General features: G+C 35.3%; 3 protein-coding genes across 4 annotated transcripts; 1 reads left to right on the plus strand and 2 right to left on the minus strand.

Annotated features, from left to right (window-relative positions):
- Nucleotides 1–1,488: 1,488 nt before the first annotated feature.
- LOC105171765 (kinesin-like protein KIN-10A) lies at nucleotides 1,489–5,458 on the plus strand. The gene is made up of 6 exons (XM_011092984.3): nucleotides 1,489–2,331; nucleotides 2,810–2,965; nucleotides 3,084–3,191; nucleotides 3,304–3,414; nucleotides 3,501–4,901; nucleotides 4,999–5,458. The coding sequence occupies exons 1-6, from the start codon at nucleotides 1,678–1,680 to the stop codon at nucleotides 5,269–5,271; spliced, it is 2,703 nt and encodes a 900-aa protein (XP_011091286.1). The 5' UTR covers nucleotides 1,489–1,677; the 3' UTR covers nucleotides 5,272–5,458.
- Nucleotides 5,459–5,486: 28 nt separating this feature from the next.
- LOC105171766 (glycolipid transfer protein 1) lies at nucleotides 5,487–8,037 on the minus strand. 2 transcript variants are annotated; one of them, XM_011092985.3, is made up of 7 exons: nucleotides 7,831–8,037; nucleotides 7,422–7,551; nucleotides 6,831–6,886; nucleotides 6,450–6,580; nucleotides 6,190–6,325; nucleotides 5,920–6,051; nucleotides 5,487–5,791 (listed from the first exon to the last, which is right to left on the minus strand). In XM_011092985.3, the coding sequence occupies exons 2-7, from the start codon at nucleotides 7,537–7,539 to the stop codon at nucleotides 5,756–5,758; spliced, it is 609 nt and encodes a 202-aa protein (XP_011091287.1). In that variant the 5' UTR covers nucleotides 7,540–7,551; nucleotides 7,831–8,037; the 3' UTR covers nucleotides 5,487–5,755. The 2 variants fall into 2 exon arrangements, with proteins under 2 accessions (XP_011091287.1, XP_011091288.1); XM_011092986.3 differs by having other exon boundaries at nucleotides 7,866–7,941.
- A 1,889-nt stretch (nucleotides 8,038–9,926) lies between these two features.
- On the minus strand, nucleotides 9,927–10,891 carry LOC105171800 (uncharacterized). The gene is made up of 2 exons (XM_020697287.2): nucleotides 10,704–10,891; nucleotides 9,927–10,251 (listed from the first exon to the last, which is right to left on the minus strand). Exons 1-2 carry the CDS (start codon nucleotides 10,821–10,823, stop codon nucleotides 10,015–10,017), a joined length of 357 nt encoding a protein of 118 aa, XP_020552946.1. The 5' UTR covers nucleotides 10,824–10,891; the 3' UTR covers nucleotides 9,927–10,014.
- Nucleotides 10,892–12,243: the final 1,352 nt, after the last annotated feature.

Raw genomic sequence — 12,243 nt, forward strand, 5'->3', positions numbered from 1 at the left:
TAATACGATCCTCAAAGTAAATGGAGCCTTACTTTGCATGATAAGCTTAAATAACACTAATAATATATGTTCATCACGCACTTACTCTGTATCACAAGTGCCCGGTTCTTTATGTTGGGCCTTGCTATTTCACTGTTGAGGTAAGACAACTCAACCTTAGATGGGTTGAGTTGTCCGACATTTTATTAGAAATAAAAATGATTGTGCAAAGTTATTTGTCTTTGAAAAATAATCAATCCATCAAAGTAAACAACTGCACAATCCAATCAGCAAAATAAAATCCCACAAAGTAAACAACTTATAATTAATCCAGGATTTTTCTATCATTCATTTAGTTTACATTTATCCCATCATCTATTTAATCGAATATACTCAAAGTGAACACACCTAAGTGAACATTGCGCATGACAATGATATTTCTTGATTTCATTTTAGAGTTTAAAATTTTTTTGTAGTTTTCCGATGAAATAATCTTGATCTGGGACCAACTTCACGGATGGCGTAGCTAATTTGATCTGGAAATGGGATCCACTAGATCAATCAAGTATGAGAGGTTAGATTTGCGATGGTTCTCAATCCAAAAAAATAAAAGTAACTTGCAATGCAACTTGTTAAGTTTGTCGGAGTGATCTTAACTAAAATCTTTCTACACTTAGGAGTTCGCTTAGAGTAAAAGTGGGATTGAATAACTAAATTTTAATATCATGACTACACGGCTACCTAATGAAATCAATCAGTACTTATAAAGGGTCAATTATTAAAAATCGTAGAGAGCCATATGTCAAGTAAGAGGCCCTTGGATAGTTGACACAACTACGTGTCGAGTTGGTAAATTTTGATTAATGAGGGAATTTATTTATTAGACATAAATAAACTTAAGAGATAATAAATGTAATTTCTCAAACCACAAAAGATTCACATATAATTACACCAAATTTTATAAGAGGGCATTGTAATTATCTCGCTAATTAATGTTGAGCAATAAGTCTGAATTGAGAAACAAGTTTGTTAGGGAGATTGCATGCGCATGAACAGGGCAAAAAATTGTGGCTGCAGAGATTTGAAAATGTGAGCTCAAAAGTCAAAATGATGTGCTTACTTGAGTATTTGTAAAATCGTGTTTCGAATTCTTTCGTCACTTGTTGGATTAGGTTTGCTTCTTAATTAGTAGTTGCCATCACTTTCTTAAATATTTTTTTTAATCTTTAATTTGTGTATATATTCACTTGAAAAAAAATTAATTACAAATAAGATAATTTCATTAAAAAAATATTTAAATCATAATAATTAAATTAAAAATAAATAAAAATTTTCATTTATTTTGTTTTTTTTCATTCATAAATAAATAAATCAACAGAATTAACATGTAGGAATTTATGGTCTTTATTTGATGGGCCCGAGCCCCAGTAGGAACAGCGCAAAGGTTCACGAATATAGACGTTACAAGTCGTAACGGCTACTTATAATTTAAATCAAATAATTCTCCCTCCCTTGCTTCTTTCAATTCCAAGAAATCATCTCGTCTTTTCATCTTTTCAGAGAGTTTTTCAATTCTCTCTCTCTCTCCATTTTCGCTTCTGATCTCTCTTTTTCTCTTCATTTTTTGCTGAGTCCACAGCTATTCAGAAACCCAGTGAAGAATCTGTTTGAGTTTGATAAATCCGGTGTCCTGCAGACATGGCTCCTACACCAGCATCAAAGTCAAACCACTCGACGCCTTCATCAAAACTAAATGCAGCCCACCAGCAATCCAGGACCCCTCAGTCGAAGCTCCGCTTGAATTTCCCCAAAGAATCCTCCGCCGCCGCCGGTGCGCCGCCTGAGCACCCGGTGGAGGTCATCGGGAGAATACGGGATCACCCGGAGCAAAAAAACAAGCCTCCGGTGAACCCATCAACCTTACAGATTCACAGCGATGGGAAGTCGCTGAGAGTTAAGACGGAAATCGGGTACCGGGATTTTAGCCTAGATGGAGTTTCACTGTCAGAACAAGACGATCTTGAGGGGTTCTACAGAAAGTTCGTGGAGTCTAGGATTAATGGTGTGAAGCTGGGGCAGAAATGCACGATCATGATGTACGGCCCGACGGGTTCTGGCAAGAGTCACACGATGTTCGGGAGTTCCACGCAGCAAGGGATTGTTTACAGGTCTTTGAAGGATATTCTGGGTGAAGGGGTGGAGGGTGGTGATGATGAGAAAGTAGGGGTGGGGACATTTGTGCAGGTTACTGTTTTGGAGATATATAATGAAGAAATATATGATCTTCTGTCATCAGGCAATGCTGGTGGAGGGTTTAGTTTTGGATGGTCTAAAGGTGGCTCTGCTTCTAAGGTGATAATTTTTAGCAGTTGTTTTGTAAGAATAGGTGAAACTTGCATGAGTTTTTGTTTTGATCATATGATTGAACTGATTTTGGTAGAATAAGCTGTAAGATAGCAATTCTTGGTGCATTTTCTGTGCCTCATTTTGGTGTTTCAGAAATAACATGATTCTGGACTTGGATTCGGGTAGAGTCGATCAGTCTTTTTTACTAGATCTTATCAATATGATGTTGTTGAAGAAGAAATCAGTTGCAATAATATGAGCCTTTTACAGACTAGTTTACATGTAAAAATTCTATCTTGAATGTTCCCTTTTGAATGCTAGGCTTTAAGTTTGATATACTCTAGATGTTTGTTTGTTAGGCCAAGGCATTTTTGGCAAAGAAAATTGTGTTTGATACTGAATACACCTTGTAATATGACACGTAGACCACTTCTCGTTCTGCTTATTAGGTTTTCGGTGTTTTTCTCAAATATGTATTTTTCAGGTGAGACTGGAAGTAATCGGTAAGAAGGCGAAAAATGCTACCTTTATTTCTGGAAATGAAGCTGGAAAGATGCTGAAGGAGATTCAGAAAGTGGAGAAGAGAAGAATAGTGAAGAGCACACTCTGCAACGAGAGAAGTTCCCGAAGCCATTGCATGGTATCAAACATCGAAAAACACTTAATTTGATCATTCAGAGCTGTTACTGTGTGTAACTTGCAAACTTTGCTGAATTACCTTGTGTTCTCTCTTTGCCTTTTCTGCCACACTCTTGCAGATAATTGTCGATGTCCCAACAGTTGGAGGCAGGCTTATGCTTGTGGACATGGCAGGTTCAGAAAATATTGAACAAGCTGGTCAAAATGGTTTGGAAGCAAAAATGCAGGTAGGGTATATGTTAAAGATTTCTCTAAATTATGTCCTGCAAAATTATGATTACTTGTACTGTTCTTGAATCCAATGAAATTTTAGTTTATTTGCTTTTCCTGTGAATGCAGACAGCAAAGATCAATCAGGGTAATATTGCGCTGAAGAGAGTGGTTGAATCTATAGCAAACAGTGATTCTCATGTGCCGTTCAGAGATAGCAAGCTAACAATGCTACTTCAGGTGTTTGTTGTACATGCATTTATAACTCGAGTTAGAGCGTATATACCATTCACTGGTTTCTGAAGTTTGTCTGACGTTTTGAACAGGATTCTTTTGAGGATGATAAGTCCAAAATTTTGATGATACTTTGTGCGAGCCCGGATCCAAAGGAATTGCATAAAACTATTGCAACTCTGGAATACGGGGCAAAAGCAAAGTGCATAGTTCGTTGTCCTCATACACCGGTTAAGGACAAAGGGGCTGAAGATTCTTCATCTGCTGTTATTTTGGGTTCAAGAATTGCAGCTCTGGACCAGTTCATCTGCAAGTTACAGGTCGAGAACAAACTCAGGGAAAAAGAGTGCAGTGAGGCAAAGAAAGAGCTTAAGAAGAAAGAACAGGAGATTTCTGCACTGCGGGCTAAGCTTGCAGTAGTAGAAGGAAGAGGAGAAGAGGCTAATGAGGAGGAGATCAATTCGAAAGTAAACGAGCGGACTCAGATGCTGAAAAGGGAACTGGATGTGAAGATACACGAATGTCAGAGAATGGCCCATGAATTTGTTGAGACAGAAAGGAGGAAGATGGAAGCAAGAATGTTTCAACAGCAACAAGAAGTTGAAATGCTTAGACGACGCTTAGAGGAGATTGAGTCTGAACTTCGTCTGTCAAATGCTGGGAGTACACCAGCAGAAGTGGAAGGAAGCAGCTTCATGAAAAGGCTGTTGGAGGTTTGTTCTGAAGATTCGGACATGGTTAAGTCCATGGATTTGGTTAAGTCAATCGACATGGAAACTACTGTTCTTCACAAAGCAGAAATTCATGGAACTAATCCTGTTTCAGGATTCACATATGCAAACGATTTCAGTGAAGGAATATTGAGCTTTCCAAGCAAAGCAGGCCTGACCACCGTATATGAGGAAGAAGAGAACGATGATGACGAAGAAGATAAAGAGAGTCTCTTTGACGACGAAGTGCAGAAGGAGGTTATCGAGGAGAAAAGGATCATAATTACACCTGAAGTTTCAACCCAAGATCCAGAGAAGTCTGACTACTTTAAAGATACGGTTGAGCTTGGAGGATCAATAGCATATGATGAACCTGAAAATCCTAATGATGCAGCCTCTTCTCGGCAAATGAGGATTCAGAACATTTTCACTCTCTGTGGGGGTTATAGAGAACTTTCTCAGCATGATGGCAACAGCACACCTATGCCTGCAGCAAAGACGTTGGATGAACTTGAGGCGGAACAAAACCTGGATGATCAAGAGCAGGAAAAATTAAGGGGTTCAGCTGAGATAGCAAAGAATTTGAAGGAGAATCATAATCCATTAGATGAAGAAGCATCTCGTGTTGAAGTATATGTAAAATGGGAGGCATCAAAAGAAAATCCTGGTAACTTTATCACCACATTGAAGGTTTTGAAAGATTCCACTCTTGCTGACTTGCGGAAGTTAATAGAAATCCATCTTGCTGGCGATCATCAAGGTTTTGCTTTCCTTGTTCTTGGGGTATATTTCTCTACTGACTTTACATTTTAGGAGTTTGTCATTATCATTATTCTGTTAGTACTCTGCTGTCCGATTCTTACAGGATATGTACAAACAGGATCCTTCTGGTGCTCCTGTGTCTAAGGACAAGGAGGCTACAACGAAGACAAGCAAGCTTCCTATCTGCAACAATCAAGTACATGGCCGCCTAGCTTGTCTGCGTCCCATGAAGTCAATTCAGCCGCCGTCTCATTTGCCATTTAGTCCTCTGGAAAATAAGCTGCCAAACACTCCAAATTCACATATTGGCAAGAAAGCTGATGATTGCTTCTCACCTAAGATAGCTCAATACCTAAGCTCAACACCTCTGGTTACTCTTAGAAGACTTTAACATCGATGATTCAGGTATGTCCAGATGTTTGTAATACTTGAAGTATATGCTGTAATTACACTGTATCAGTCTAGTATTTGCTGTAACTATATGCTAAGTACATGTAGTTTTGTACTCCTGGTGCATGATGTAAGCAGCATGATTACCATTTGATTATGGCTGCAAGTATGATGATGTGCTTTGTTCATACTTCTTTCATTTACAATATAGTCAAATTAAGAAAAGAACTGTACCATTCACACAGGAAAACTTGCTCTAATTGTTCATTATGCAGTAAAATGAAATTGCATATGTTGTCCAAAAAGGACATTGAAGTCACTATGCGCTTAAACCTTTCCCAAAACTAGGAAAAGCTTCATTAGGAAAATTGCATAGAAAGGATTCAAATATCTGGGCAAGAAACGAGGAAAGTACAATAGGATTATGAAATGGCAAATGAGAAATGTGTAGGCGATTATACACAGAGGCAGAGAAGCCAATTCCTTCATGAAGATTTCATACTGTCCAATCCAAAACTGGCCTGCACAGGAAACATTTGTGTTTAAACATGTAGTTCTTGACTTATACATGAGCTGAGAAGAGGTTGTAATTCGTTTTCTCTTTTCAGACATGTTCTGCAGCAATTTTCATGAGCGTAAAGACTCTTACCAGAAACTTATGAATCTCTCCTAGGATTGGTGAGAAATTTGTGCAGAATTTTTGCATATCACCATAAATGTCTCCTTCAGTGCCTATTACCTCCATGAACTTCTTCCTGTCTGGTGCAAGCTTAATAGCAACCTTTGTTCAACAATACAAATCTCTCTATTACTTCACTAAAATATCACAATGTTTATACAAAAATGTCCATAAACAGCCATCGCCCCAAAAATCTGATTATCTGATAGAAGAAAATCTGCGTTAAAATCGAATTATTACCGAAAAACTTGAACTAGCAAGCCAACCATGCCATTTCTTCAAGGTCTTGCTGTATGCGCCATTGCAAACTTGCGACATTGACCAATCTCGATGCTCACATAGATTACGGAACAGTTCGACTAAGAAATCCATTGCTCTGCAACATCATAAAATAACAAAGCTTAACCTCGTCTTACACAGAGTACCAATTTAAAGAATATCATAAGCATGTTGACTAGGTTGTAAATGGGAAAAAGGCGGGTCTCAATAGCAAGTAGTACCTCGTCAACCAAAGAATCCCGTTCGTGCAGCTACATGATGATTTAGCAGTCTTCGTCTCAACTTCAGCTTGTACCATGTTGTACAGGTAGTTGAATCTCGAGGTGTTTGAGTTGTACTTATGTTCCAACCTCTACAAGTTAATCAACACAAAGAAAGTTGCCTCAGCATCAGAAAAAACAATGTAAACGAGTGAGCTAGTTATGCTGCGCTTGTATTTTGGTGAGAACAATGAAAGAGAAAGAACTGTCAACAAACAAAGCACGGGTGAACTGAGGAAAGATTTTTCCTGAGCAAACATAGCATAATGTTTGAATGTGTTCAAACTCGAAAGATTTATGTAAATCGTGTAGGTATATATATAGTCGAGAGAAAAATCTCACCGAGATATTACCACTGATATCAGATTTTACGACAGTCATGGCAGCCCCAAATTTATCTAGCACCGGAAATCAAACAAGTGAAATTCATTTTTGGAAGCAAAGACAACTGAAGTACAAATCATTAACATAAATATAAACAAATACTAAATAAAGAAATCATGTCAAAAAAGAAACTCAAAACTGGAGGTAGTCATCATTCTACAATTATCTAGTACAAATTCCGCTGGTAATCGGACAAGAGCAGCCCATTGGAATATTGTCCAACTTAGTTATTCATAGCTCCACCAACATGCTAAGAATTAACTTCAGTCTGCATTACGTCAAACATTACAAGTCATCCACCACCACCCATAATACATCTTCAGAGAATGGGGAGTTCCACATACCATATCATCCAGATAGAAAGCTAGTGACTTATAGCTAGGTACTATACTGTTGGTAAGAAATACCATAGCTTAAAATTAAGGATTATGGCACACAAGAATGCAAGAAAAAGAGCAGTACATTCCTGCTCCAGTTATGGCATTAGACCTAATAAAACTACTTTTCTTACAAAAAAACAGGCAATTGAATTACGAAAGACAAACAAACCTAAGATAGGCAATACGAGTTTGCAGACATCCAACAAAGGCTTGGTCTGCATATCCCCTTGTTCAGATTTGATATGCTTTATTCCTTCCAGACAAGGAGCAAACACTGTTTCTGCCATTTCTCCACTTCTCTGCAAATATATTATTATTACATACAATTTCTTCTACCAACCTTTGTGGGATTTCACTTTTCAATCTTAAAAATCAAATTAAAAGGAAAGAAGAAAAGAGGTTCCAAAATCCCATTTCAAGAATGCTGCCATGCAACTCCTCAATCTGGGAGTCTATATAGATATTTATGCAAAAATTACAATTTCAAGAAAAATATATGTATCAGGAACATTATTGTGAAAAACCATAGATCAAAAATATGCAGGAAAAATGAAATGAAAAAGAAATATTATACTCACATAAAATTGATTATAGGAGAATGGTGATGAAGAACCTGAGATTAGAATGTGCAGGAAAATGGACAGGATTCTGAGAAGTTGTGCATCAGAATTATGTGACTATAAATGGTAATGTATATAAAAGTATTTGATGCAGATTATAATTTAGAATGTAGTGTTTTTGTAGTATTAATTAATAAAATAATTTAAAAGAAAAAGAAAAATAGAGTTGAAGGAAGTCTACGGGACATGAAGTGGTGGGTGCCATGTTTTACTGATTTTGAAAATACCCGCGGCTTCTGCGGCGATAATGTTACCTTCGATGTCGCATTTCCATCCAATATTTCTCTTCTACTTATTTCTTCAATTATTAATATTCTTTCCATTATTGAAAACCATCTAAATGCATTTTATTCTATGAAAATATTTTCAGTATGAAGATTTTCTGTTTGGGATCTTTAACTAAACAGTGTCATAAAGTTCTCCGAATGCTAAATATTGAAATATTTTCTTAAATCATATTAAGATAATTTATAGTTGAAACATATATTTGGTGATTATAAATCGTATAAGAAATGTTATTATATCATAATGTAATTACTTTTGCAGGGTGAAACTAATACGTGATGTGGCTTGCGACTCGATTAGTGTCCTGTTGCACGAGGTATTGTTCGCTCTGATTTTGTACAAGTTTTATGGTTTTACTTTGAAAGGTGTCTCGTAAGGAAAATGATGCGCTTCTTGTGTGCAACCAATATAGGACATTTGTCTACATCATCAACCCCTCTGGAAGGGGCACATGACCTTGTTCCCACATATGGCACCCAATGATTTGGCTTATGGTAACCCGTTGCGTGAGCTATTATCCGCTCTTGCTTCGTATGAGTCTCGTAGTTTTGTCTTGAAAAGACAACTCACTAGGGAGAAAAGGCCTTAGGCTTATAAGCCGCTCAAACTTCATGGCTACAACCAATGTAAGACGTTTGCCTACATCATCAGCCATTTAAACGAGGAGCACATGGCATCGTTTCCACAAATGACGCCAAATAATGTCTTATGACTTGACTGGTACCCTTTTAAGCAAAGTATTGTCCGCTTTAATTTCGTACAAACCTTATAGTTTTATTTTAAAAGAATATCTCACCAAAAAATTAGACATTGAGGCTTATAAGCTGTTGAAATTCATTACCTACCTTACTTACATCATCATCTTTATCCAAACTTTTATTAAAAATTACAAATTCCTCTAGAGTTTCTCCTAAATGCGAACTACTCGTTGAAGTTTGAAAAGATACGCCACTTATGACAACTTTGTAATTCTTGAAAATCTTGATTGATCTAGCTCAAGATCTGACCAACCCCAATGTTGAGCAATCCTAAGCATATGTATTGGAAATTTGAGAACAAACACACATTTGGGCTAATTTTGAGGTAATCAACTAAAGTTTTTCAATATTTAAATCAGTTCAAGTACAAGTTAGAAGAACTTGAATACTAATATAGTCATTAAAAAAGGGGATATCACACTTTCGATTTCATATGATACAATATTGCACTTTTGGTTCTATAGTTTACAGACTTAACATATTTAATCCCATAGACTAAAACAGTGTAGCATTTGGGACAAAAAATACTACAATTTTTTATCTTATAAGACCAACAATACTATAATTTTTAATCATGTGAACCAATATGCTAAGCTCATAAATTGTGGGATCAAAAGTGCACACCCTTTATCTTGTGGGACTACAAATAAAGTTTTCTCCACTAAAAGAATAATGTATTTTAATCCTATATTGTTAGAAGTTAAGAATAAAAAATCCGTACTATATAGATTCACATGTCGAAATCTCTTCCATCTAAACAATTCCTTTCTGTGGGGTGAGGTGAAACCCGGCAATGGAAAAATGCCCATACCTTTTCTTGTTGTGGCATTTTGAATCCTATAGGGAGGAGGAGGGGCATCATGAATGTTTTTCCTATTTCTACCCCTATCTAACAACTATTGATTATCATCTTTTATAATGTGTGTTTTCATGCAACTTTATATAATTCCCAATTCAAATTCTCCAGAAAAAAAATGAAAAAAGAAGTATCAAATCCAAAAACATGTAAAATTACATAAAACAAAAGGTTTTGATTTAGAGAATTAAACATCAAAGTTACATTAATTATCTAATTTTTGCAAATTTGTTTTTGAAAGATCTAGGATGAGAAGGGGTTGGAGTTGGGAGGGTATTTGATGGCATTTTTGAGAAGCTTTTTGGTGGCAGCATGAGGAAGATCAATGCCACAAATGTCAGCCAATCTGATGAGGTAAAGAAGAACATCAGAGAGCTCTTCTCCAAGGTGCTCCTTTTCTGATTCTTCCCAATTTGCCAAACCCTTTTCCACCTCTCCTCTCCACTGAAATATCTCTGATACCTCTCCTACTTCACCAACCTGTTTCTCCAACAACACCAACATAAAAATATGCAAAAATAAACAAACACAATTTGCAAATATTCAACACAAATCCATGTCCATAATTGTAGGATAATTTTTATGTGTACTAATACAAAATCATTGGTCAACTATTTATACTAATGGCCCGACAAAAACTTTTTCAGGGATCACAATGTAACGTTGGATCAACAGTAGATCAAACTTCTGGATATGATATAGTGTCAGACTCCCGCACTCCGGTACCTTCTACTTTTCAATCATAAATGGGTTCTATGTACTTCATCGTACTTTTAGCATAAACTCATGAAATTTTCCCGACGAACTTCATATATACGAAAACGGGTCTCACATTGAAGTTATGTTGGCTATAACTAAGAAAGTTTTGAAAGTGAGTGATTAAAAGGTAGTGCAACAAGCAAAAGTGAAAATATATAAAGAAATAAGATTACCATTGCAAGGAGTAAATTTCTTGGAGTGTGATAGTTTTGCCAGTCTCTAGCCTTAGCAAATTCATCTAGTTTCTTGGCAAGCTCCTTCAAGCTGATGTCTTCCATGCCTTCCTCTTCCATCTTTATCTTGTTGCAAGAATTGATGATGAGCGTTATATCCCACAATTTAAAGTCAAAGAAAGGAATATTAATTTCTAACATTGAAAATAATAATGTTGAAATGAAAAAGGAACCTTAAACGTGGGCAAAAATTCTCCAAAGCTATGTATGTCTTTTGAAGTTATGTTTATTTTTGTGTATTGCATGAGATTCTTTTCTATCTCAACCGTGCAAATTGCCCAACCTACCTTACTATATTAATTTATACTAATAATTCATGTATATATCACTATGCCCATAATATTCTTTTAGGAATTCTAATTCAAATTGAGTTTGATCGGACCTAAACCAATGATGTGTACACTTACAGTGTGATTGGTGTATAATTTAGCGAAAGCGGCCAATCGTATGACAAGTGTATCACAATTATTCTGTAATTTCGATCAAACGTGATTTGAATAAAAATTTAAGTATTTTTTCTTTCTTTCACTTGTATTCTTTTTTCTAATGATGAGGTTCAACCATCCTTTAGCTCTTTGAGAATAGGCAAATCAATTTGCTGAAATTTTTGTGTTGCTTTGACCATTCCTCCTATTAGACTACTCGAATGTGTTTGATGGGATATGAGATGCTTATTTAAATGGTGGTAACAAGTTGTTTAATTATATACTAGTTGGACGTGACAATAATAATATTGTAGAAAAAAAATTTACTATAATTAAAATATCATTAACATAATAAAAATGTTATTGTAGAAAAATAATAATATAAAAATAATTATGATGAAAAAATAGATAATTTTGTAAGAGAATATTTAAAGTAAAAGAAAGAGAAATAATACTATTAAAAATAAATAACTATTTAAAAAATATTTTTTACTACTTGTAGAAAGTGGAAAATATGTGGAAGTTAGTGAATAGAGAAACAAAATATAAATAAAAAATAAAGAAGACACTAAAGAGGTGCTCTCTCTCTTAATATATAGTATAAATATATATATATATATATTTAGTAATACTTTATAATATCACAAATGGGTTCACAAATGCTAGGAGAAATATGACTTTTTGCTACAATTAATATTCATAGTTAAAATAAAATATCATGGTGAATATACTAGGATTAATTACACTTAAAATCCCTTTGAAAATATGAAATTACATTTTCTCTCAAAAAAACTTTTCGAAATTACATTTACATCCCCTTAAAAAATTCAACGTTTACAACTAACCCTCTTTCATAAAAAATTTAGATGAAAAATGCTAAAGTTTGTCAAAAAAATTACATAATTTTTTAATTTTACCCCTAATTTAATATTCCCATGAAATAATTTTGTACTTATAAGAAAAAAAATATAATGATATTCACCTCACTCCGTAGATGTATAGATGTTAAAATTTTCCCCTTATAAGTACAAAAATATACATGGAAAGGTTGAGGG

This window comes from Sesamum indicum, linkage group LG10, assembly GCF_026168435.1.
Source record: "Sesamum indicum cultivar Baizhima isolate 11 linkage group LG10, ASM2616843v1, whole genome shotgun sequence".
Classification (NCBI taxonomy): domain Eukaryota; kingdom Viridiplantae; phylum Streptophyta; class Magnoliopsida; order Lamiales; family Pedaliaceae; genus Sesamum; species Sesamum indicum.